At 40.7% G+C, this 25,589-nt stretch overlaps 1 protein-coding gene across 4 annotated transcripts in view; it reads right to left on the bottom strand.

Annotated features, from left to right (window-relative positions):
- The window catches only part of LOC124291157 (von Willebrand factor D and EGF domain-containing protein-like), a 126,789-nt gene that overhangs the window by 47,182 nt on the left and 54,018 nt on the right, over window positions 1-25,589 (bottom strand). For all 4 annotated transcript variants that reach the window (XM_046728082.1, XM_046728083.1, XM_046728084.1 and 1 more), the window contains exon 2: window positions 3,971-4,137. In XM_046728082.1, the coding sequence (XP_046584038.1) occupies window positions 3,971-4,137 (167 nt within the window). The remainder of the gene's footprint in view (window positions 1-3,970; window positions 4,138-25,589) is intronic.

The following is a 25,589-nucleotide window of genomic DNA, read 5'->3' as shown; positions in this document are numbered from 1 at the left end:
CGAATAATTTCATCAATACCAAAAACAAGGCATGGGCAATCATATAACAGAATTATTAATGACTACATACAGTGTAGTAATATTCTATGACCATATTGAAAAGCAGAACTCAAGAGGTTTTCGAACTCACGTCACATGCAAAATCATGTGAAATTCTTCTGTCGGGGGAAAGGTAAACACATTTGTTCCATGGTGGTTAAAAATGAAACAAATAAGTAGCGGTAATTTGATGGCGATGCATATGACTTTCGTTTTGGACTAGGATTTTACGTCAACCGCCATACAGATATACAAAGAAATGTTATGAAATGTTAAGAAGACTAGATGTTAATGGGGATGTGAACAGGGTATCAAATGTGAGAATGTTATTATTTAGATACGGTTTCAGCTATGCATGGATACCACTAGATTTTCTTGAGAATTTTAAACAGCGTTGCAAAGACATTTATTATCAAGAATGGTATCAATATACAGCTTTTTCAACATCTTTGACGTTCTATTCAACCATAAAGACTGACCATTTTCTTTAAAAATATCTTGTAACTATTAGTTCAAAAGATTTACGGAGATGTTTGACAAAACTTCGTTGTAATGTACATGATCTTAATAATATATACTTCGCGTAGATACTCCCAAGACTATGAAACCGCGTTTTGTAGCTCCTGTGTGACTGAACCAGAAGATGAATTCCATATTACATTAGCATGTCCTCTGTACAATGGGTATCGTGTTAGAAATTTACCTGAATACTGTCGTAATTACCCTCATGTTCAAATGTTTATTGAGTTGATATGAACAAGTATAGACTCTTGAGACTTTGTATCTTTCTTAAAAGTGATTGTTCTTCGATCGAAATAAATCTGTGAATATAATCAACGTTCTTGATGTAATAAGATCTATATTTTCAGTGTGGCGCATATGCACGGTTTTGTCTAATTGTTACACATGTCGTAACATCTATACATAATAAATGATGATGCTCATATGATTGGTATCGTCATTGTTGCTTGTATTTCAGCTTTGCTTTGTTTACCACCCCAGAAACGTTTGAACAACGTTTGTAATTTGGGAGTCAAGATCTAGTGTACTCCGGTAGTGTTTAGTCCGGTAGTGTTGTTGAACACACGTATTGGGGAGATATATACTTCCTCACCACTATTTAACGCTCGGAATGAGGGGAACACACTTGTGTTTATGCTCTGCTTACTGTAAACAGTTTAACGATTCCCAGTGTCAGACTTATTACCTCCTAACAAAAACCTTAAGATAAAGTTTAAGATATAGTTTAAAATGTGTGTTCAGTCTTGTTTGTCGTGAACAGAAAAAGGAGAACTTCTGGCATGGTATCCCGTTTCAGACCGTTGACTTGGCGTGCCTTCCTTCAAGAACACGCGTCGATGGCGTGTGGCCTTCTACAGAATCTGCTAACTTTCAGATGGTACGAATACCGCTTGGCTTTTTCATTTAGGTTTCATTTCAAATGACGGCATAGCTTTTAACCACCGACAAGTTTCAAATGCTGTTTAGGGATTATATACTGCAACAAGTTCCAAAAGAACCGAAAACTGTGTGCGTTGTTCCACGTTGGGGGCATTTTGGTTGTTTTTCTTTCCTGATCATATACGACTCTTGTGCAAGAAGGTACGCTAAGGTATTTCACAATTTGGTAATGGTAAGTTGTTGTTCTATTTTCAGCCAAGACAATCCTTAGAGCATGTTAACCACTCATCAACGGAAGACTTTTTAGGCTTTGACAAATTAGGAACCTTTGATCAATATGTTGTTGAGTTGTGAGCCTAGACTATCCTCCGCCAAATACGTGACATTTTTCAGTGTGTCATCCTTAAATGTTCTCGCAGCTTTGAATGTTTTCAACCCAAATATGTTCCATTCTACGGCAAAATAACGTTTTCATCCCACAAAATTAGGTTTGTGGCAGAAACGTCAGTTAAGTACTGGGGACACCGTAAGAATCAAGGTCCTCGGCAACTGGTCTTAAGAGGAGACTTAACTGATCGAGTGGTCAGGCTTGTCCCCAGCAACCAGCTTTAAGAGGAGACTTAACTGATCGAATGGTCAGGCTTGTCCCCAGCAACCAGCTTTAAGAGGAGACTTAACTGATCGAGTGGTCAGGCTTGTCCCCAGCAACCAGCTTTAAGAGGAGACTTAACTGATCGAGTGGTCAGGCTTGTCCCCAGCAACCAGCTTTAAGAGGAGACTTAACTGATCGAATGGTCAGGCTTGTCCCCAGCAACCAGCTTTAAGAGGAGACTTAACTGATCGAGTGGTCAGGCTTGTCCCCAGCAACCAGCTTTAAGAGGAGACTTAACTGATCGAGTGGTCAGGCTTGTCCCCAGCAACCAGCTTTAAGAGGAGACTTAACTGATCGAGTGGTCAGGCTTGTCCCCAGCAACCAGCTTTAAGAGGAGACTTAACTGATCGAGTGGTCAGGCTTGTCCCCAGCAACCAGCTTTAAGAGGAGACTTAACTGATCGAGTGGTCAGGCTTGTCCCCAGCAACCAGCTTTAAGAGGAGACTTAACTGATCGAGTGGTCAGGCTTGTCCCCAGCAACCAGCTTTAAGAGGAGACTTAACTGATCGAATGGTCAGGCTTGTCCCCAGCAACCAGCTTTAAGAGGAGACTTAACTGATCGAATATGCAGGCTCGGTGACTTGTTTGCCATCGTGTCCGACGACGTGGACCGCTGCTCGTGGCAATCAATGGATTGTCTTGTCTAAACTGAGTTATTTCTAACTCGCTTTCAATAAACTGAAAGATTGCTTAGTGCAACAATCACACACAGAACAGCGCCATTACCTTCTGATCGTATTTCAGATACACGCTTCTTACATTACAAACAAAGAACACTACACCTTCTATTTTAACCCTGCAATATGTTTTGATGGTGTAAGCACTGAAACGTGTGATTATGAGATAATGTCACAAATATCCTGCCATCCCACCTACGGCTGAGGCTGTCTCTGTATTTCTCATCCCTTCCCACACCAGACACTGAGTTTGGGGCCAGACGGTTACTCCGTCATACATAAGCCCACATACATCCGCATTCTTCAGTGCTATGTCTGTCAGGAGCTGACGGATGTCCGTGATGGGGCAGATACACTCCTCATCTCCGTGACAAGGTTCAATGTCTAGGTCTTGTTCTAATCTAAGGTTGACGCGCATTTCGTTATCTTAATGATACCATGGTAAGCTTGGTCAGAGAAGCATCTTGAAGGCATCATGCCACTTTAATCAGGTATTTCAGTTCCATCGTGGCACTAGCAGCTTGGCAGCCTACTTGTTAAAGCGTTCGTTCGTCATGTCGAAGGACCGAGTTCGGTTCCCCAAATTGCGTACAGCACTAGATTCACTACATGGGTAAAATATTTGAGGCCTTGCCTGAGGTTCCTAGAGTCTTTATATTGCTGGATTGTGACTAAAAGCGGCGTAAAACAATACTCAATCACTACATCGTGGCGCGTCAGTAAATAGGTAGCAAATTCTAAAAATCTGTTCACCAGTATGGTAAACGGAAATGCATCAGTGTGAGATCTAGAGACGGTTAAAGGAACCTATCGAGCGATATCCAAAGGCTCGAAGGTCCAGTATGGCAAACAAACCACTGGCGCGCCGTGGATAACAGTTCTTACAGGCCTTAAAACTCCAAATCGCTTATCATATCATATCATATTTATTTGTTTGTTTGTTGTTTAACGTCGCACTCTGATATATTCCAGCTATATGGTGGCAGTCTGTAAATAATGGCGGCTGAGCCAGACAATCCTGTGATAAACAGCATGAGCATCGATCTACATAATTGGGATACAATGACAACGAATTCAGCGAGGGTGACCACTCGAATCCGTTAGTCGCCTCTTACGACAAGCATGGGTTACTGAAGGCCAATTCTAACCCGGATCTGCACGGGTTTACTATATCATAAAGTCTTATATGTTAATCAATTACCTGTACACACTTGCTGGCCATGACGGCGTTAGACCCATTGACCATGAATCTGTACCAGCCTATGTCCAGCCCGATGTCGCACAGCTTGTCCCCCTTCTCGTCTGTGACGTAGTTGATGTAGCGGCGGTAGTCGTCAATGACGCGGTACCGACCTTCATGGCACGGGTCTGTAAACGAGGAAATAACATCAGCAAAATGTCAGTGTGAGGTCTAGGGACGGTTAAAGGAAGCTATCGAACTATATACAAAGGCTCGAAGACCTACAGTACCACGTGACATAAATACGTCACAATCTAATCCCCTTTCTTCAGAAAGTACCAGTGTTATATGTACCACTTAAGATGCATTTGTACAAAGCCTTAGCACGTTAAGGTAAGCCACGCGCACGCTGTAGTATAAACTGACTGACTGAGTTTGGTTTTACGCCGCTTTTAGCAATATTCCAGCAACATCACGGCGGGGGACTCCAGAAATGGGCTTCACTCATTGTACCCATGTGGGGAATCGAACCCGGGTCTTCGGCGTGACGAGCCAACGCTTTTAACCACTAGGCTACCCCACCGCCCCCCTTTAGTATAATGCAGCGATCTGTTTGAGTGATCAATGACTACCTTTAATATGAATATGAATAAAACCCTGTTCTTGCGAATAGATTAGATAAATTTGTTAGAGTTTTCTTTTATATATAACCTGTATTTATGATGAACTTGTGTATATGTAGGAACTTGATATCGTCAATATATGGCTGAAAACATGCAGACGCGACGTATACATTTTAACTCACTCACTGTTAGATTAGGATACCACGAAGGCACAGGTCGGTTAATACAAAGTCAGATCCTTAACGGTAAAATATCTAACGGTGAAAAACACATACACGCTCCTTTCTTTTCCCACTTATATGTCAATCTTATATGTCTCCTCTTTAACACTGTGGTATTTTTGGTTTGGAATAGAACAATAATTGCCCCATCAGGACAAGCAGCTAATGATGTCATGACACCGAATGATTCCTGACACTAAACAGTGTTTATTTAATTTGAAATTGCAATGAAAATGTCATATCCTACGATGGTGAACTTTGTACATGTACTACAGTGAGTCTATTCATAATAACGAGCCGACGAGTATGGACGTTTTTACTGGAATATGGAATATCAATCAAGACAGCTACAAAATCAACAAACAAATCCTGTGAAGAAACCAGAGCACGCCATGCTCTGTACCCAGGAAGTTAGGCAGGTCAATTACATGTTCCCGAAGTGAGCACACTGGCATATCAGCAGTAACAGAAACTAACAATGTCTATGGAGAAAACACGTGCCACCTGTCACCCGTCAGATGTCAAAGTTTCCTTTTTGTTTTTCAAAAAGAAGTATAGAAAGTCAAGAAGGGGAAACACCCACTTGTGCATGTCGAAAACTGATTGGTTCAAGTTTTGGCTCAAAACTCTCATCACAACGGACCGACGTGCATTTCACCCTCGGTGAAATGTACATGCTGCAGATGCAATATGTACCTGTCAGTCAACATGTTTTATAGTAAGACGACGAAACTGGTTCCATAATCAGAAGAAATCACCGCTACGTAAGAATGACTGCGCAGCAGTTGACATGTATGTTTCCCATGCATATTGACGTGAGTCTTTGAACTCCAAGGGCGTTATTTCTAAAAGTTTACTGAATGCCTAATGCAGATGCCTTGATGTGTTTCGCGAAATATGATATCGACGGAACATCTGTATGCATTTCTTGAAGGAGTAACTTAATGGTAATCCTCGTATGGTTATTGCATACCGTCCCTGATATGTTTCACCATATTCCATACATCATTTAGCCAACGTCGCTAATTCGATATTTACAATTTTAATGCATAACACAATTTATCATTTTGGATATTATGGGCGTTAGACATGTTTGTTATTCATGGAAAAACTGTGAAATCGACATGCCATGTGTTGGATTTATGCTTCAGGGAGCGGATATCAGTGCATGTGCAGGGGTTTGATCGACTGAAATGAGCAGCATGCAATGCATGTCACGAGTCTGTGAACACCGGAGATAGGCACTATGGCCCACAAACCGAAATAAACGGCAAATATCCGCATGCATGAATGCTTAATTTGGTATGAAAAGAGTAATATCCGTGTGCTTGCGTGTTTGAAGTGTCAAGCGCGACGCAAGAATGGGACATTTATGAGACTTTTGAAACAAATTGTTAAAAAGAGCATAGTACGGTTAAAAAGTTTCTACACTCTTCAAAACAGGAAACGCAAAAGAAAAATATCATTGAAAAATTTGGTCTTATTCAATTACAATGTAAATCATTGAAGATCAACGGTACAGCATTGACATTTTGTAGAGCAATATATTGGTAGAGCAATATATTGGTATCCCGTGCACATTTCACTCTTATGGCAGAATGACCTCTCATCATAGTCATCACTGCTGTCCACGAGGTGGCGTTGATCAATAGCGGATTAGTACCTCGTATGACCATCGATCTTACTGTCAGAACTGCAATCCGACACTTCCTTGGCACAGATCGAATTAGTTGTTGGGTGTTTTGTTGTGGAACTCGCGGTCTTCTCCATTCCTCCACAAACAGCATGTTGAACAACTGTCGCCAAGGGTCAGTGGCGGATTACGACGTCGACCGTCGTACCCGTTTATTGATCTGATCCACAGATGTTCATTTGGGTCTTTCATAGTCAGATCCCACAGATGTTCGGTCGCGCGCCCTTGAGACGTCCCGGGTTTTTCTCATGGGTACAATATTAGCAAAGATCTTTGGTGAATTTGCGTGATGCATCTGGGTCTTTCATAGTCATAGGTTGTGCTCATGCTGGGCACGTGAAAAGCAATAATTGCGGATTTTGGTTGTGTTCCATGACAGTCTAGCTGATAATGACAATGGTGATCGATAAAACCAATCAAAATCGTTTATGGTTGCGTTCTTCTAAACCATACCAACAACAATATTGAACCCTCAAAACATGTTTAATTTGACATATGCGTTCAAGCTTTCGATCATTACTTTCAAATTTCATTTTGCGTTTCTGTTTTTGAACAGTGTATATTTTGTTTTTGGCGCTATTTCCTATTGTAGTATGACGGGGATAAGGTATAGTTGACCAGGGAAGGTGTTGTGAATTAAAGATGAAATATTTGTTAGATATCATTGTCAACTTTTTTCTCACGCCAAGATTTATATAAATACAACGACTTAAAATACCAGCCATAGGCCTTAATTACTATTATTTACTTGCCAAAACAATTCACGTTGACGTGTCAGAAACGTTTTGGAATGTAAACAACGTATATTTAACCTCGTTTCTTACAGCGGCGGTGGGGTAGACTAGTGGTTTAAGCGTTCGCCCGTGACGTTGAAGGCCCAGGTTCGATTCCCCACACGGGTACAATGTGTGAAGCCTGTTTCTGGTGTCCCCCGCCGTAATACTGCTGGAATATTGCTAAAAGCGTAAAACTAAACTCACTCACTCGTTCCCTACATTATGTTATTTAACACAATTATCCAAAGTAGTTTGTTTCCTTGGCTAGGAAACATCTGTTTGGGAATACTGCGATAGCTCAGTTTCTTCGTCAGCTGTCAGTTTTGTTATTCGCTTGAAGTTTCACTTAATCCCACTTCCGACTTGCAAACTGAAAACTTTACGCAAACTATATTTTGATGCATAGTGCACATACCTGACTTGGCGCGCGAAAGGAAAGTGCATTTATCTGCAAACCTGCACTGTTTTACAGTCGACACGCCAATGGATTTGTGTGAAAGGCTTTCGATGCCTTTGGATGGTGTATGTGCTTGACTTAAATGTTCAAACAGAAAAATCTACAAATTATTGTTTTATAAAGAAAGGCCTCGCCCCTCCTCTCATGTCTCATGGATATATGGAGTTGGATGACACTGCCTGACCTTATCTTTCGAGTGAGTGAGTGAGGTTTTGCGCTGCTTTAAGCAATGTTCCAGCAATATCACGGCGGGGGACACAAGAAATAAACTTCACACATTGTACCCATGTGGGGAATCGAACCCAGGTCTTCGGCTTGACGAGCAAGCGCTTTAACCACTAGGCTACCCCACCGCCCCAGTGAGTGAGGTTTTGCGCCGCTTTAAGCAAATTCTCCAGCAATATGACAGTGGGGGACTTAAGAAATGGGCTTCTTACAAAGATACTCATATCGGGAATCGAACCCGGAAGCGAACGCCTTAACCAGGAAGCTACCCCACCACCCCCTTATCTTACAAGAACAACAATTGTACAGTGGTAATATGGTAACACCACTAGTATACGTTCGTTTTAAAGCAGCATTCTCCCAAGCGAAATACTCAGTCAGTAACTTATTCAGTCACTCTTTCATGTATTCATTCACTCACTCATGGACCGACGATCCGGTCCATCACTCATTCAAACCTCGCTCTCCATTTCATTGATTTACTATCCAACTCTTTCATCATTCATAACCAACTCACTCGCTTGGAAGATCACTGATTATCTCACTCCGTGAATAGGATTCACCGGGTGTTCCTGAAAAGGGTAACACGTGCACTGACTCAATAATAACACACAAAGGGACGCAACTCCGCACATTTCACGTCGTCTTGGACGATTGGACCACCCGAACTCCCTCCCAGTCTCGTATGGAACGTCTTTCAAAATTCAGGCTGTAATGAACAGACCCTTTGACCAGCCCCTTTGACCAGCCTACAGACATGGCTCTGATCTCAATCACCTCATCTCCGACATTACATACACCTCACCATCGATTACTGATGGACATATTTCCCCAGACAGGTAAACGTGAAAGTGGGTCAAGAAGCACGCCGGTTACCCAGACCTACTTGTGGCTAGCCCTTATACTGTACTTCGTGTGGTATGTAGGCAAAACGTCCTTGACAACACTAATAAAAAAACGAGCTAGGTGAGTTGTCGAGAGTTGTTGATTTTTACACAGGTGAACGAACTGCGAGGATAACACCTTGACGGGGCATTGATTTATCGGGATTGTTATTGGGGTTCGTTATTTACAACCAGCTTACCCGTACAACTGTTTTACCCGTAACATAATTTTTCATGATCGTTTCGAGTGTCTTTTGATACAATATATTTTCTCATATAACAATTACCGTGTTTCCCCCACCACAGGCTTCCAATAAAAGAATGAATGACTATGTACTGTATACAGTAAGAAATTGTTCATTACGTGGATGACCCGTGAAGATCCGAGTTAGAATTGATCTTCAGTAACCCATGCTTGTCGTAAGAGGCGACTAACGGGATCGGGTGGTCAGGCTCACTGACGTGGTTGACACATGTAGTTAGTGAATGTTCTTGAAACCATGTTCGAGAAAAAAACCAAGCTGAGCTTAGTATATTGGAGTAAAGGTGAAATATAAACGAAAGAGTTATTAAGTTAAAATAGTGTTGTTTTCCTCTTATATGTAAGGCATAATGCAGTGGTCAAATTTGGCTGGGGTTAGGAAAGTTGACTTTGTCCTTAGTCAGAAAGGTAAACCTCAGGTGCTTCTTGACGGTTTCCGTTACCAGAAGAATGTCACTAGAGGCGAATCAGTCCATTGGAAGTATGTAATTAAGACATGCCGTGGCAAGTGCATGACTGTTGGAGATTACGTGAGGAATACCTCCGAGAACTGTCATCCCCCATCAGATGAAACATCAGTAACGTTTGTCAGCAATTCGAGCTCGGGGAGAAACAACTCCGGTCGAAGTGATATACAAGGAAGAGATCGGTCAACTCCCACTGGATCAAGTTCAGCCACTCCTCTCATATACTGGACACGACGTGTATTAGAGACACAGTCAATTATTAGGTGTATAACAAGCATTGTGTTTATTAAAGTCCGGTTACTATTGTAGGCCTTGTGTCTGTTGAAGGCCCTGGATCTATTACAGGGCTATTGCCATGGATCGTCTATTACAGGTCTAATTACTATAAAAGGCCCTGTGTCTGTTGAAGGCCCTTCATCTATTACAGGGCTACTCAATTGGCATGCGTCGTCTATTACAGGTCTAATGACTATAAAATGCCCTGTGTCTGTTGAAGGCCCTGGATCTATTACAGGGCTATTGCCATGGATCGTCTATTACACGTCTATTGACTATAAAAGGCCCTGTGTCTATAAACCTCCAGAATCTATAAACAAACAGACCACGGCGCCCTTTAGGGGAAGTACGGTATATAAACTTGTTGGTTTAAACCTAATCACCCAAATGTTACATGAGGGGCTGATAAGGTGTAAATGTTACTTTCAACCTTTCATTTTTTAGGTAAACACTTGCGAAAGGCTAACTAAAAGACCCGTACCAAACATGAACACTGTACGGGTGTTCTCGCTCGTTTTTTCATAATCAATTGAAGACGGGTTACGTACTTATAGTACTTTTCTTAAGATCAAAACTGAAATCATATTTACACAGATCTTAAACATCAAGGACACCGAAAAACGAGAGGTGGGGTGTACATAACGACAGGCAACTGATCTCACTATCAACATGAAACAGCCCACTGAGAAAGAAAAAAACGGTTTCCTACATGTTACGATCCAACAGAGCAGTAAATATTAAATCTACTGCTGTGTTTTATAGTAACAACATCGGTACGTTAATGATTATATTGAAGTAAATCATCAGATTAAATAAGTAAAACATCTCATGAGCGCGCATGTTAAAGAAATGGCCCCAAACCAGTTTCTAATATTTTACGATCTACCAAAGCGGCAAATATTAAATCTACTGCTGTGTTTTATAGTAACGATATTAGTACGTTAAGTATTTTATTGAAGTAAATCATCAGATTAAGTAAATAAAACATCTCAAGAGTGCGCATTTGGAAGAAACTGTCAGTCCACACTACGCTCTACTCCACCAACACACACCCGCCCATCGTTAAAAGGTGAACTTTGGCTAGTCAGCTGTTTCACATAGATAGATGAAAGCGGCTCTAAATCAAACCCACTCACTCCCTCCTTCAATGCCTCAATCTGGACTGGGGTAGCCTAGTGGTTAAAGCGTTCGCACGTCACACCGAACACCTGGGTTCGACTTCCCACATGGGTACACCGTATGAAGACCATTCTGGTGTTCCTCTAAGGGATATTATTATAATAATTGTTCACTTTCATAGCCTTGTACTCAACGCCGCAGGGACATGCTCTAGGCTCATACAACATAATGGACGTTATTACCCCAGTTAAGCCAAGCTGCCTGTGAGGTGCTAGAAGGTTAATAGTCACATGACTTATCCCACCGGGTACCCATTTTCTGCTGAGTGAAACAAAGGCAAGTTTGAACAAACTCACTTGCGAAAGGTGAGACCAAAGGTATCACATGTGTTTCGTTGTGGGCGGGACTGAAGTCCTAGAAACTATCAGGAGTCAAGCTGCCAAACACGGTCACCCATCCAAGAACTCTCCGTGACCAACGCTTCTTAACTTCACCTGATTTGTGTTCTGAGCTCAATGCATGACTACACTAAACCACATATTGCTGGAATATTACCACAGACATACAACCATACTCTCCCTCACTCAGCCTGAGCTGAAAACGGACAACAGAGTACGTGTCACCACCCTCCTACTTTAAGGTCCCCGGAGAGCGGAAGGTCGCGGGTTCGATCCCCGACCCCGTCATACCAAAAGACGTTAAAATATGGTACTTGTTGGTCCCTGCCTGGCGTTCGGCATTAATGGGTACAACAAGGACTGGTCGGCTCGGAGTCAGTACAATGTGTCTGAGTGGGGTATTCATGCTTCACTGCGGCATGGTATCTCAGTGGGCTAGCACTATAAAACCAGCTTCAGTCTGGGCTAGTACAAGCAGCTGCACGTCGTCATATGAGCGAAATATTCTCAAGCACGACGTTAAACACAATTTCACCTCACCTCACCTCTATCTCTCTACTCCACCACACCACGTGTGTAATCGTCCCATCTTAAATGGTCACACTGTGCGCTGTAATGAGAATCACGCCCACGACTGACACTTTAGATCCGAATCTGACGTACATATATATAGATACAAAGGCTCCTATGTGAGTATATCAAATAGTGGAGTAACTGGTTATAGTAGATGAAAACCAGGACTAAAAACGTAGACTCTCTTTAACAAGTTACGGAACGACTGGCTGAGTGAACACGACTGGCAGAGATAAACTTGCAAGGTCAGCAAAATACTTAACCCTTTTCTTCCGCTGACTGACTTGAGGGTAAATTCGTATGATCGTTTCGGAAATGTATACCAGTGAGTATGTTTTTAATTATGGTTTGTGTTTGTTGAAACGTGTATATTCCTGTGGATCAGTAAACATAATCCAGTTGGGAATGCGACTGCTTAAAAGCTTGTTTTGTTGTTTTGATACGGATGACTGGTTACGTTTGGTGTGAAGCGGTTTTGGCAGTAGTTGAGATGTGTCATCGCGTTCCAGCTTAAAAAGATAAGAAAACTGCAAGTCTTAGACTTGTACTTATTTGGTAAATCCATAAGCATGCTAATGGAGTTGATACTAAGATCTTTGCACAGTTGGGGGACTTATCTGTAGCTGGAATATTGCTTAGTACGGCATTAAAACAACACACAAACAAATAAACAAAGTACCCGTATTCCAGGTTAGAATTGATCTTCAGTAACCCATGCTTATCGTAAAAGGCGACTAACGGGATCGGGTAGTCAGGCTCGCTGACTTGGTTGACACATGTCATCGTATCCCAATTGCGTGGATTGATGCTCATGCTGTCGAGCACTGGATTGTCTGGTCTAGACTCGATTATTTACAGGCCGCCGCCATAAAGCTGGAAAGTTGTGCAATATTTACAAATGTGTCCCAACAAATGTTCACTCGTCACACCGACGATACGGGCTCGATTCCCAACATGGATCATGTTAAGGTCGAAAGTTAGGGCCCGATGACGTCATACCAAGATACGTTTATTGATGGTGTATATTGTTACCCTGGCTGGTGATCGTTAGTAAGGTGACAAAACAAGGACCTCGGCCCCGATCTACAAAAAGTTTGTAGCACTATGCCATTCGTAAACCTATGACAAAGTTAAGAGTTAAGGTCATAACGTTACCAACGCTTTGTAGATCGGGAGCCTGGTCGACTCTGAGTCAGGATATAATGTCTGAGAGAGGTGTGAATCTGTACATGCTGCTCCGTATCTCAGCTATTTGTCAGGATTCAAACAAGGAACGCACACACAAACACACTCTCACACTCGTATACGCAAGTGCAAGTGCATGTTAGTTTCCATATAATTGCAAAAGTCGTAAAAGCGACGTTAAACCCCTTTTAACCTCACCTAACCTTACCACCTGTGGAGCCTAACACCACTAGGGTATATATATATCCGTCTAATAGTGAGTATAACACGATCTGTAACTTTTGGTGAAATACCCCAGCCGGGGTGCGCAGTAAACATGTGTAGGAATTCACCAGCATGTCCCTCTGTCAAGTCTTTTTCTTCAGTCACGTTCAGTGATCACAAGGGGTACATATTAAATGGTTTTGGTCGTTCGAGACTAATATGAGCCTGTATCAGAGGAATGCTAAACTTGATATGGTTAATAAGGCTTGATAATAACTTCTCACACAACAATCAACAAGGCTGACAGGTAATTTCTTCATGTCCATATCGCTGTCACTCAAACTACGAACATGGTCACCTGATATTAACACGCCTCTACTTGAACCGACTGCCTGCTAGACAGGTCTCGGTCTAAAGGTAGAATATGGTCCCTTGGTGAAAAAAGCGTAGGTGACCGAGATATATACATTGAGTAAACTCAAGTTTGAGAGTCACGTCAACCCGTGCGGTAAAAACGATCCAGCGGAATATCACAATAACGAACTTTCAATCTGTTTGCAAATTTATTGGTGTTTTGAAATAAATGATATGTTATATAAAATCGCTCAAATATATTACCACTTTTCGGAGAAAATTTATCATGCGATGAAAATTGTCCTTTAAGGCGAACCTCACGTGCGATGACTGCGTGTTGTAACAAGGTCAATAACATATGAAAGGCGAACCTCACGTGCACGCCTCTGTAAGGTCAAGGATCTGCGTGTCATGAGGTCAAGGTCACAAAGGAATGAGCGCTATTAAAATGAACATTCTTGATCACACACATGAGTAGATATGCATCGTCGTACATTTGGGCGCTAAGAAAGGTGCAAAGACACCGCTACACTCTGTACATGTACAGCCATGAGTGAGTGAGTGAGGTTAGATTTACGCCGCACTCAGCAATATTCCCGTTATATGGCGGCGGTCTGTAAATAATCGAGTCTGGACAAGACATTCCAGTGATCAACAGCATGAGCATCGATCTGCACAATTGGGAACCGATAACATGTGTCAACCAAGTCAGCGAGTCTGACCACCCAATCCCGTTAGTCGCTGTACAGCCATGACGGGACCAGGGTTCGAATCCTTGATTCGAAACGATTGTGGTTCTTTGCATCGCAGAACAAAGCATTGCTCGTGTGATTTTAGGGGCGGTGCGGTAGCGAAGTGGTTAAAGCGTTCGCTCGTCACGCTGAAAACCTGGGTTCGCTTTCCCACATGGGTACAATGTGTTAAAACAATTTGTGGTGTTCCCCGCCGCGATGTTGCCGGAATATTGCTAAACGCGGCGTAAAACCATACTCACTCACTCACTCGTGTGATTTTACGTCAAAGGTAAACTTCTACGAAGTGCACCATTTCTATATAACAGTTCATGCGTCATGGGGGAAGTGGTATAACTGCGTGGGTATAGCGCTCGCTTGTCACGTCGAAAGTCCGGGTTCGATTCCCGCCAATGGTACATTGTGTGTCTTCCGCTGTGGCATTGCTTGGTTATTGCTAAAAGCGGCGTACAACCATTCTCATCCGCACCATACTGCGACTTCAAATGTTCCACGTGTAAAATATTGCTTGAATATTGCTAAACGCGGCGTAGAACAAACTTCGTTCATCCACAATTCTCCGCATGAATACAATGCTTGTAAATCAATTTTCTTTTTTCCCCTTCTGGAAAATCTGTGAAAATTGATAAAAGTGGCTTGAAACCATATTCACCCATTCTTCGTGATGAAGGTAATATTAAACATCCGGTTCAAACAACCCTAATCCCATCTCGCCAACCAACTCACTCACTCAACAGGTAGTTCCGTCAATGGAGTTAGAATTTTCTACTCCCTGTTGGGACGATACGGCTTCAAAGGAAGTAGCACAAATAACAAATACAAAATTCCGCAAATTCAGCGTTTTTTAAAGAACGTCGTTAATTCTCCATAACTGTTCTAATACTCGGCCAGATGTTACGACTAACCGTTAATCCTTTGTTTTCGTTTTCGAAACTCCATCTGCCTACAACGATCTGCTGAGGCCGGAGAATCTCCATCTGCCTACGAACTATTTGAGGAGCATGGACTGTTTTTAAAATTAAGTTATCGGATAGTTGAGGCCGACAACCATGGAAACCTTCATGTAAAATACTTTAACATTGGTCATTGACAGCATCAAGTTAGCACGGTAACCGTTCAAGCCACGCCGAGAAGAGGCTAAAATCGTATGTTCGTCCTAAACACGGTGGTGAATAGTTCGATCGGTCACAATGTAATACATAGATCCAACGCTACATTGATGTGCACACGTACATAATTTGCAAAAGCCAATTGTCAGAATATGTTTCACTGATGTTAAAAAAATCCAGTCGGACGGTATTTTGTTGTGTCATATAGGTACATAAAATGGCGGTAAGATATAGACATCCATGATGATACAGTGCCCGTTTCTATACAGAGTACAAGACTACAATTCTAAGACAGCCAGTGCATGGAAACAATCATCATCACCATCACCATCATCATCATCATCATCATCATTTTGCATTCATGTTTTGACCATCAGATACTTAACTATAACATTACCGCCGTGGAGGGCAACCATTCCACTATTTTTCTCATACTTCTCGAGGGGCGATGGGGTAGCTTAGAGGTTAAAGCGCTCGCCCGTCACGCTGAAGATCCGGGTTCGATTCCCGCGTGGGTACATTGTGTAAAACTAAACTCACTCATACGGTGGCAAGTCAGTGATAATTGCTAAAATAACAATAATAGTAATACGTATAATTAAACACAGGTGAACCAGGTGTAACCCATCCATTCCGTCAGGATAAACAGACACGGGAATACATCCACCTTCAGTAGCAATATATACATTAAAAGAATCCTTTTCCGCCAAACTGGTTTGGGTACTCTATGTCAGAGACATACTTCATCTTCTTATACAACGCGCACGCAATACGCAGACCTAGTTTACTTGAACTCAAGTCCTGTACAGATGTTTCATTCACAACTTTGACGGCACCCCTCGAGTTGCCCCATTGTCTCGATCCAAAGCTCCGCAACATAGCACTGTCGTATCGTAGTAACCTGAGACGGTCTCAGGGTCGGCTATTGTTGCAAGAAGGCATTGAACATTTCAATAGATACTCGGTTTTCTTTATTCAATCTCTTACCAACCAATATCCATACACTGAGTTGAGTTGGGTACAAAGTTAAAAACTATATGGCGTCTCCGTGGAAACTGTATAAATATTTTCGTCGGATAAAAAATTAAATGCATAATATGAAAAGAATCACTCAGGCTGAAATAAAGTATGGCACTGGTGGAATGTCTTCCGAATGTTATGGCAGACTTATAAAGCACACACACACAAACTGCATAATGAAATCCTTGTCCATTTTTCTATAAAAAAGACGGGAAATGTTCACGACAAACCCTGTGTTTGATGGCCTTTCAACTTAGCCCTGCCAGGGAAGAGTTCACTCGTCTTTTTTAGGTGAAGAAGAGCAAGATGTCAAACCGTGACTTTATTACTGATAATGGCATCGTTTGTTTACTCTTGAAGAAGCAGCAAATAAACCATGAGTGGTGATTTTATATGCTGATTGTGTCTATAGCACCATGGAGATTAATGGACAAGTTTGTATTTCACTATTTGTTGTCTCGTCCTGAGTTATAAAGCTGTTACACATTCATTGGGGAGCCGGTTAAGACGTCGTAATGCTTGAAGCAGCAGTATGTGTGACCCTTTAATGGTTTGACGATGATTGTTATAAGGGTAATGCTATTTTTGAGGGCATTATCATTTGCAGAAGCCCGAGGTCTTCCATTAACCGCCCGACGAAGGAGGGCAGTTGATCTCGAGGGCTTCTGCAAAATGATAATGCCCTCAAAAATAAAGGCATTACCGTTGTTATTATTGCTAAAATACATCGAATTTGTGTTGAAAGAAAAAGAAAACAATGAAGGAATTTGACTAAGTTTACCCAAATCAACTTCTGACGGGCTTGACTGCCCGAATGCAATTACGTCATCGAACAATTCAAGTGACGTCACAACAGAAAATGACGATATTCGACCTTGGCCTTTGACAAGACCATAGCCGGCAACATGTCAAGCTATGACAGTGTTCGGTTTTGGTCCATCAACAGTCTTAATAGTGCAATTGTTAAGGTTAGCACCAACAAGAAAGCCAATATTACCGCTATTTAAAGCGGGAATTTTGGTTGCTTTGACTTGTTTGACCCAGAATATCTGCCAGTCGAAAGCCACTAATGTCGAACTATGACGTCACTTGACAACAGAACTGATAGTGGCCCGTCGTTAAGGTTGAGCGGTCCAATATCATTTGCAGCGGACCGCAAATTAAGAAATACACTTCGCTCTACCACCATGTATAGTGTAATAAAACACACTTTTGCCCTGAACTATTATAGTTAAAGCACGAGGACGGACGCTTGCGTCCGAGTGCTTTAACGATATAATAGTTCAGGGCGAAAGTGTGTTTTATTTTACACTATACATGGTTATCTAAGGTAATATTCTTTTCTAAGATGCCAAATTTAATACTTTCTAAAGATAATTACGATTAATTTAAGGCAGAAAACAAACGACGGTGACGGTGACCTAAATTAAGAATCCTCGCACAGGGCTAACTGGCGCGCTGTTCTATTGATGTGTCTGCCCCCTACGTTAAGACGAACGTTACCAGAAAAAAACAAATGATAACAGTTTGATGACGGTTTACGTTCGGATTAAATATCTTCTCTGAATTATTTTAATTACATCTCTCATTAACGTAAACCATATGGGGCAATATGAATGTTGCATTTCTACTACCAGGGTAAGTTTAGATCAGTACATCCAGAGGAAGTTGAGTAGTCAAGCGACATTCCACAATTGCATTGTGGGAATGTAAACATTACGAACGTTACCGTGTCGCTGAAAACTCGTGAGTCGAAATGACACATTTTAACCGTCGTAAAACATAAACGTAATGTTTCCACCAGTGATGTTAGCTGCGTGAAGCAACATCAAACCAAGAAACTGGATGCAACGGTGTAGTTTACTGTAGGAGGCCGTACGAGGCGATGACAACTGACATGCATCGTAACGTCGCTTACATTGTGACGTAATGTAAAATGGTTTGATTACGAGGGGGCACACTAGAATGGCGCAGTGACGGGATAACGTCATTCAATTGTTACGTCATCAAAAAACTATACCTTTATTGTCTGATAATGTATTTTTTTTTCGACTGTTCTAACCGCTAGGCATCTTATAATTTCGATCACAGGTAGATTTGAGTACATTATTTGAAATAAGTTGCATATCAACAACATATACATGAGTGAGTGCACTGCGACTTATTGCTGACCCTACTTACGTCATCAGTAAAAAGGTATAATATTTGCCATCACGTACACAAAACATATATTATGATAAAAATGCTATCAGTGTTTTATCAAACTTTAACAGCATCACATACTTTCATGATGCGATCTACGTCAGCGTTTGTTTTGTTTGTAAAGAAAGTCACCCGCAGTGACGCATACCTATGTCATCATAAAGATGAAATTAATAATTAATATGGCATCACTCAAACAGAAAATATAAAAATGATTAAAAATGATACCAAATGACAAACAGACAACATCACACACTTTCATGAAAAGATCTACGTCACCGTTTGCATCGTTTGTAAAAAAAAGTCACCATCCATTACTTACGTCATCACTAAGATGATATCAATAATTGTCATCACTTACACAAAAATATAAAAATGCTAAAAAATCATACCAGTGTTTTATCAAACGTTAACAGACAGCATCACACATTTTCATAACATGATCTACGTCAACGTTTGAAAGGCCTCCGCAGACAGTTTAATACCATCTAATATCATGTTTCCTCTTCACGCTATACAACAGATTTATACACTGTTTGTAGTTGCCAAGAAGCCGGGCTTGTTGATGTGGGTTATCGTGTGTCAGGGATGAAGCGGCATTAGCATGTATAGCATTTCCCCGCGGTACAGAGACCTCGTTGTTCCGAGAATATCTTCAGAACCTGTGAGATCCATCGACCTGCACCAACATGTCTCCGTCTGACCCCGATGGACAAAGATCACCACAGATAGTTATTACAGCGTTACGCAATTCAAAACGTAAGGAAAGTTTTTTGATGAGATATACCTATCTTGTAACATTTATCACACGAAGCGTCAGCGTCGGTGTAATTAAAATATAATAAATGGAATGTACATTTTGATAATGGTTTTGGAGATTTAACTACACATTTTCATTGCTAAGGTCTCTTATCTCCAATTTATCAACTATTTTCTTCTTACAGAGCAATGGAATGGTATCTTAGGAATGTATTTGTGCCTGGGAGTCTAACAGACTATCATGTTAATACTAGTTCGTCTTTGTTACATCACCTGAATAATTAGATATAAAGAAACAGTTGAAGGTAATTATAGGTGTGCCAGTTAGACCTGCACATTAATTATGAAAATATTTACTGCACAAAGAGATTTATCTTATGTAAAAGCTTAAGGGATAATGAGAGTACCAAAATCGCTTTCTGCAGCCAACCCGCATAGATGGTAAATAGAGATCAGGTACCCGTGAATATCCGGGATAGAATTGGTCTCCAGCAACCCATGCTTGCCGTAAAAGGCAACTGAAGGAATAGGGTGGTCTCGTCAGCGTCATCGAATCCTTAACTGTGTAAGTTGATGCTCATCATGTCAATCACGGGATTGTCTGGTCCGGACTCGATTATTTACATCCCGCTGATATAACGCTGGAATATTGTTGAGTGTTAAACAAACAAACAAGCAAGCAAACGAACAAATAAACGAATAGATGAAGCTGTTTGATCCGTGAGGATTGAGGGCCAACATAAAATGTGCCATGCTTGTCGTAAGGGACGATGAAAGAGCATCAAGGTGTCAGACATAGAGTGTTGTACTTGTTGTTTAACGGTGCTATATATCAGCTATTTGAAAGCCATGGAGTATGAACCAGACGACTAGTGATTAACATCATGAGCATCGAATTATGCAATTGGGAACGATGACATCACTCAACCACGTCACTGAGCCTGATCACCCGTTTTGACGCATACCTATGTCATCATAAAGATGAAATTAATAATTTATATGGCATGACTCAAACAGAAAATATAAAAATGATTAAAAATGACAAACAGACAACATCACACACTTTTATGAAAAGATCTACGTCACCGTTTGCATCGTTTGAAAAAAAAAGTCACCAGCCATGACTTACGTCATCACTAAGCTGATATCAAAAATTGTCATCACTTACACAAAAATATAAAAATGCTAAAAAATTCATACCAGTGTTTTATCAAACGTTAACAGACAGCATCACACATTTTCATAACATGATCTACGTCAACATTTAAAAGTCCTCCGCAGACAGTTTAATACCATCTAATATCATGTTTCCTCTTCACGCTATACAACAGATTTATACACTGTTTGAAGTTGCCAAGAAGCCTGGCTTGTTGATGTGGGTTATCGTGTGTCAGGGATGAAGCGGCATTAGCATGTATAGCATTTCCCCGCGGTACAGAGACCTCGTTGTTCGGAGAATATCTTCAGAACCTGTGAGATCCATCGACCTGCACCAACATGTCTCCGTCTGACCCCGATTGACAAAGATCACCACAGTTATTACAGCGTTACGCAATTCAAGACGTAAGGAAAAATTATTCATGAGATATATCTATCTTGTAACATTTATCACACGAAGCGTCAGCGTCGGTGTAATTAAAATAAAATAAATGGAATTTACAGTTTGATAATGGTTTTGGAGATTTAACTACACATTTTCATTGCTAAGGTCTCTGATCTCCAATTTTATCAACTATTTTCTTCTTACAGAGCAATGGAATGGTATCTTAGGAATGTATTTGTGCCTGGGAGTCTAACAGACTATCATGTTAATACTAGTTCGTCTTTGTTACATCACCTGAATAATTAGATATAAATAAGCAGTTGTAGGTATTTATAGGTGTGCCAGTTAGATCTGCACATTAATTATGAAAATATTTACTGCACAAAGCGATTTATCTTATGTAAAAACTTATGGGATAATGAGAGTACCAAAACCGCTTTGTGCACCCAATCCGCATAGATGGTAAATAGAGATCAGGTACCCGTGAAGATCCGAGTTAGAATTGGTCTCCAGCAACCCATGCTTGCCGTAAAAGGCGACTGAAGGGATAGGGTGGTCTGTCATGTCATCGAATCCCAACTGTGTAAGTTGATGCTCATGATGTCAATCACGGGATTGTCTGGTCCGGACTCGATTATTAACATACCGCTGATATAACGCTGGAATAGTGGTGAGTGTTAAACAAACAAACAAACAAGCAAACGAACAAATAAACGAATAGATTAAGCCGTTTCATCCGTGTGGATTGAGGGCCAAAATAAAATGTGCCATGCTTGTCGTAAGGGACGCAAAGAGCATCAAGGTGTCAGACATAGAGTGTTGTTCTTGTTGTTTAACGGTGCTATATATCAGCTATTTGGAAGCCATGGAGTATGAACCAGACGACTAGTGATTAATATCATGATCATCGAATTATGCAATTGGGAACGATGACATCACTCAGCCACGTCACTGAGCCTGATCACCCGTTTAGTCGCATTTACGACAAGCATAGGTAGTTCGGGATATATCTTCTTACACGGAATCGATAATCGGTATCTCATGCGGAATAGATTATAGAAAGACGCACTTTCATTATGTCGGGTAAACTGAACAAGTTGCTCATAATATTACCCATCGGTGGTATATTTACACACGAATCTTACATACCTGTAATATCGCTGACCGCAGCGTTAACACAAAGAGGAAAAACAAACGAACAAAACTCAACTAGTTTAAACCTTTTGGAGAGCCCAATGTTGAAACGTCGTTAAATAATCGCCAATATGAAATTGTATGAACATTCCTAGATTGTTTCATAGTACCTGAACCGCATTATTTTCCCTACAGCCTCGCCCTTTCTGCAATGCTAAAGCTCTAATTGAAGCAAGTCTAGACGTCCTCAGGTTCAGGTTCTGAATGTCTCCACTTAGAGTCCGTTTAATTTCATTTTAGACCAATGAATTGCTCACTAACACAAATCTAATAATTACATGCTAACAACACCAATTTTTGCACATTCACATGAAATCGACAGACTCTGCAGGATTTGGTTTTGTTGTCATTATTAGATTTTATGTTAGTGAGCAATTCATTGGTTTCAAATGAAATCAAGGGGATTGAAGGCCCTATTCAATTTAAATGGGGTTATTTGTTACAATGAAATATTATATATACTCAGAGAACACGTGATTGTCTAGAACCCTGCAAACACGTGTAAATAAACCACGATAAAGGTTATTGGAAGTCTAATAGTGATATCATTGTTATCAGGAGAAGAATGCCCAAGTTATCAGGATAAGCTCCAATAACAAAGATCTGCGGTAGATGCGCAAACACGGAGAATTCCAATATAAATTGGGAAATATAACTTATTAACACTTAGCCGTAACCATGGTTTAAGACCTAATAACGTACTAAACTCTTAATCACCTCAAATTCCAGGATGTTTGGGATAGTTGCTATATATGTATGTCATGCATTGCTGAGAGAGGTCGCCAGATAAATGAAACAGTTTAACTTTGCACCGACCACGTTTGAAGATCATATTTAACATATACAAATGTTAACATGCGCTGAAACAGTTTTAAAATCAAACAAAGAATGATATTGTCATCTTGATAGCCTCCCCCACCTTAAACCATTTACAAAGAGAATGTTGATAAAAAAAGATATAGATATCGTGAAACGTGTCACGTTGTTTAACTGAGCGAGGACGCAATCCACGGAATCTTAGTAACCAAAGTATGTTGCTGTTTTTTAATGTTGGTTAGACATAGTGTTATACGGTATTGTGTTTATGTCAGCCCGATCACTGACTTGAGTCTCTGGTACGTGATTGAGGCATGTTCATGGTCTAGATTCACTCGTCCACTTGATAGTTGTTATGATTATGAAAATATTCACTGTTATTGTTTTCTCATGTGGCGATGTTTCAGTCAAATACATCACTGGTATGATTCTCTCACATGACAGTGTTTTAATAGAAAACGTTACTTTTATGATTCTCTGACTTGGCAGCATTTTTAACATATGTTATATTTGGGATTAGACTTTCTTTGTAAAGTACAGATTCTAGTACTTTAGTTGGGTTGAGTCCCTTCCGGGATTCGAACCCGCACCCTCAGAGTCAGGCACCTAATCGCCAGCACACAAAGTCAGACGCCTAGACCGCTCAGCCAACGAGGCTTCCACAAAATGACTTTGTGTGCTGGCGATTAGGTGCCTGACTCTGAGGGTGTGAGTTCGAATCCCGGAAGGGACTCAACCCAACAAAAGTACTAGAATCTGTACTTTACAAAGAAAGTGTAATCCCAAATATAACATATATTACATTTGACCACAGTATTTTTTTGGCAGTATTTTGTGTTGATATAAGATATTGTTCACTGCCAAGATTTTCTTATACGACAGCCGCCATATAGCCGGGATATTGCTGAGTGCGGCGTAAAACTAAACTCACTAAACGGCGGTGTGTTACCATCAAATGTTCACTATTATTATATCGATTAATTTCAACATGTTCACTGTTCTGTATATCTCATTATAAAGTGTGTTGACATCAAACGGATTCACTCATGTAGTGAAGAACAAGCTTAATCAACGCTAAACATATTCTGAAAACCTGATAGACACATAGATGTTACTCGTATGTGAAAACGAGCCAAATTCAAAGATCTTCAAAGACATGGCAACATTGCCTAGACTGAAAATATATTCACAGGTTTACGTAATGAATGCCTACAGAATGACGTTACTAAAATTAAACTTGGTCGTCGCGTTCAAATAGGGGTTGACAAGTACGTTGGCTAATATCCCATAAATGTTATACAATTATATCCCATCCTCAAGTTCAGCTGTATTGTAACTGAAACCAGTTGTACGTTCATTGATGAAATCCATAGCCACATGCAAAAAAACCCGCTTAAAAGATAATCATATTTTTAGCGTAGATAATAACTAATAAGTATGTTCAAGGAGCACGTCATTTAGGGTAAAGTTGTTCCCATATAATAACATGCTTAACATGACTCATATGGTGCCAGCGTGAATGCTTTACTGTTGAACATTGTATACCCTTTACATCTTATAATTCTATACATGATACATATAATAGCGTCTCTTCTGAGATACGATATGAATGAACTCAGATATATTAAACTGCTTACGTGATCACATTTCATGTAAACATTTAGAATAGATAGACCATGACCATAGTTCGTATTCCATGATTTTGTGTGTGGTGAACTATAATGTATCCGTATATGTGTTAGGAAATCAGATGGTTATACAATGTAACCCTAGCCCTCCAGATTGCCCTAGGAATGTATTATATAATATTTATGAGGCTTAGATACATCACCGATAATGTACACATAGTTACACGGATACAAGAATGTACAGTTACATGGATACAAGAATGTTACAGTTACACGGATACAAGAATGTACAGTTACAGGGATACAAGAATGTACAGTTACAGGGATACAAGAATGTACAGTTACACGGATACAAGAATGTACAGTTACATGGATACAAGAATGTACAGTTACATGGATACAAGAATGTACAGTTACACGGATACAGGAATGTACAGTTACAGGGATACAAGAATGTACAGTTACACGGATACAAGAATGTACAGTTACAGGGATACAAGAATGTACAGTTACATGGATACAAGAATGTACAGTTCCACGGATACAGAAATGTACAGTTACAGGGATACAAGAATGTACAGTTACACGGATACAAGAATGTACAGTTACACGGATACAAGAATACACAGTTACACGGATACAGGAGTGAACAGTTACCCGGACACATGTGTGTACAGTTACACGGATACAGGAGTGTACAGTTACACGGATACATGAGTGTACAGTTACCCGGATACAAGAATGTACAGTTCTACGGATACAAGAATGTACACTTACACGGATACAGGAGTGTACAGTTACACGGACACAAGAATGTACAGTTGCACGGATACAAGAATGTACAGTTAAACGGGTACAAGAATGTACAGTTGCACGGATACAAGGATGCACAGTTACACG

This window comes from Haliotis rubra, unplaced genomic scaffold (genome assembly GCF_003918875.1).
Source record: "Haliotis rubra isolate DU_JTF1 unplaced genomic scaffold, ASM391887v1 Scf483, whole genome shotgun sequence".
NCBI classification, from domain to species: domain Eukaryota; kingdom Metazoa; phylum Mollusca; class Gastropoda; order Lepetellida; family Haliotidae; genus Haliotis; species Haliotis rubra.
This window is presented reverse-complemented; position numbering and strand designations above follow the sequence as displayed.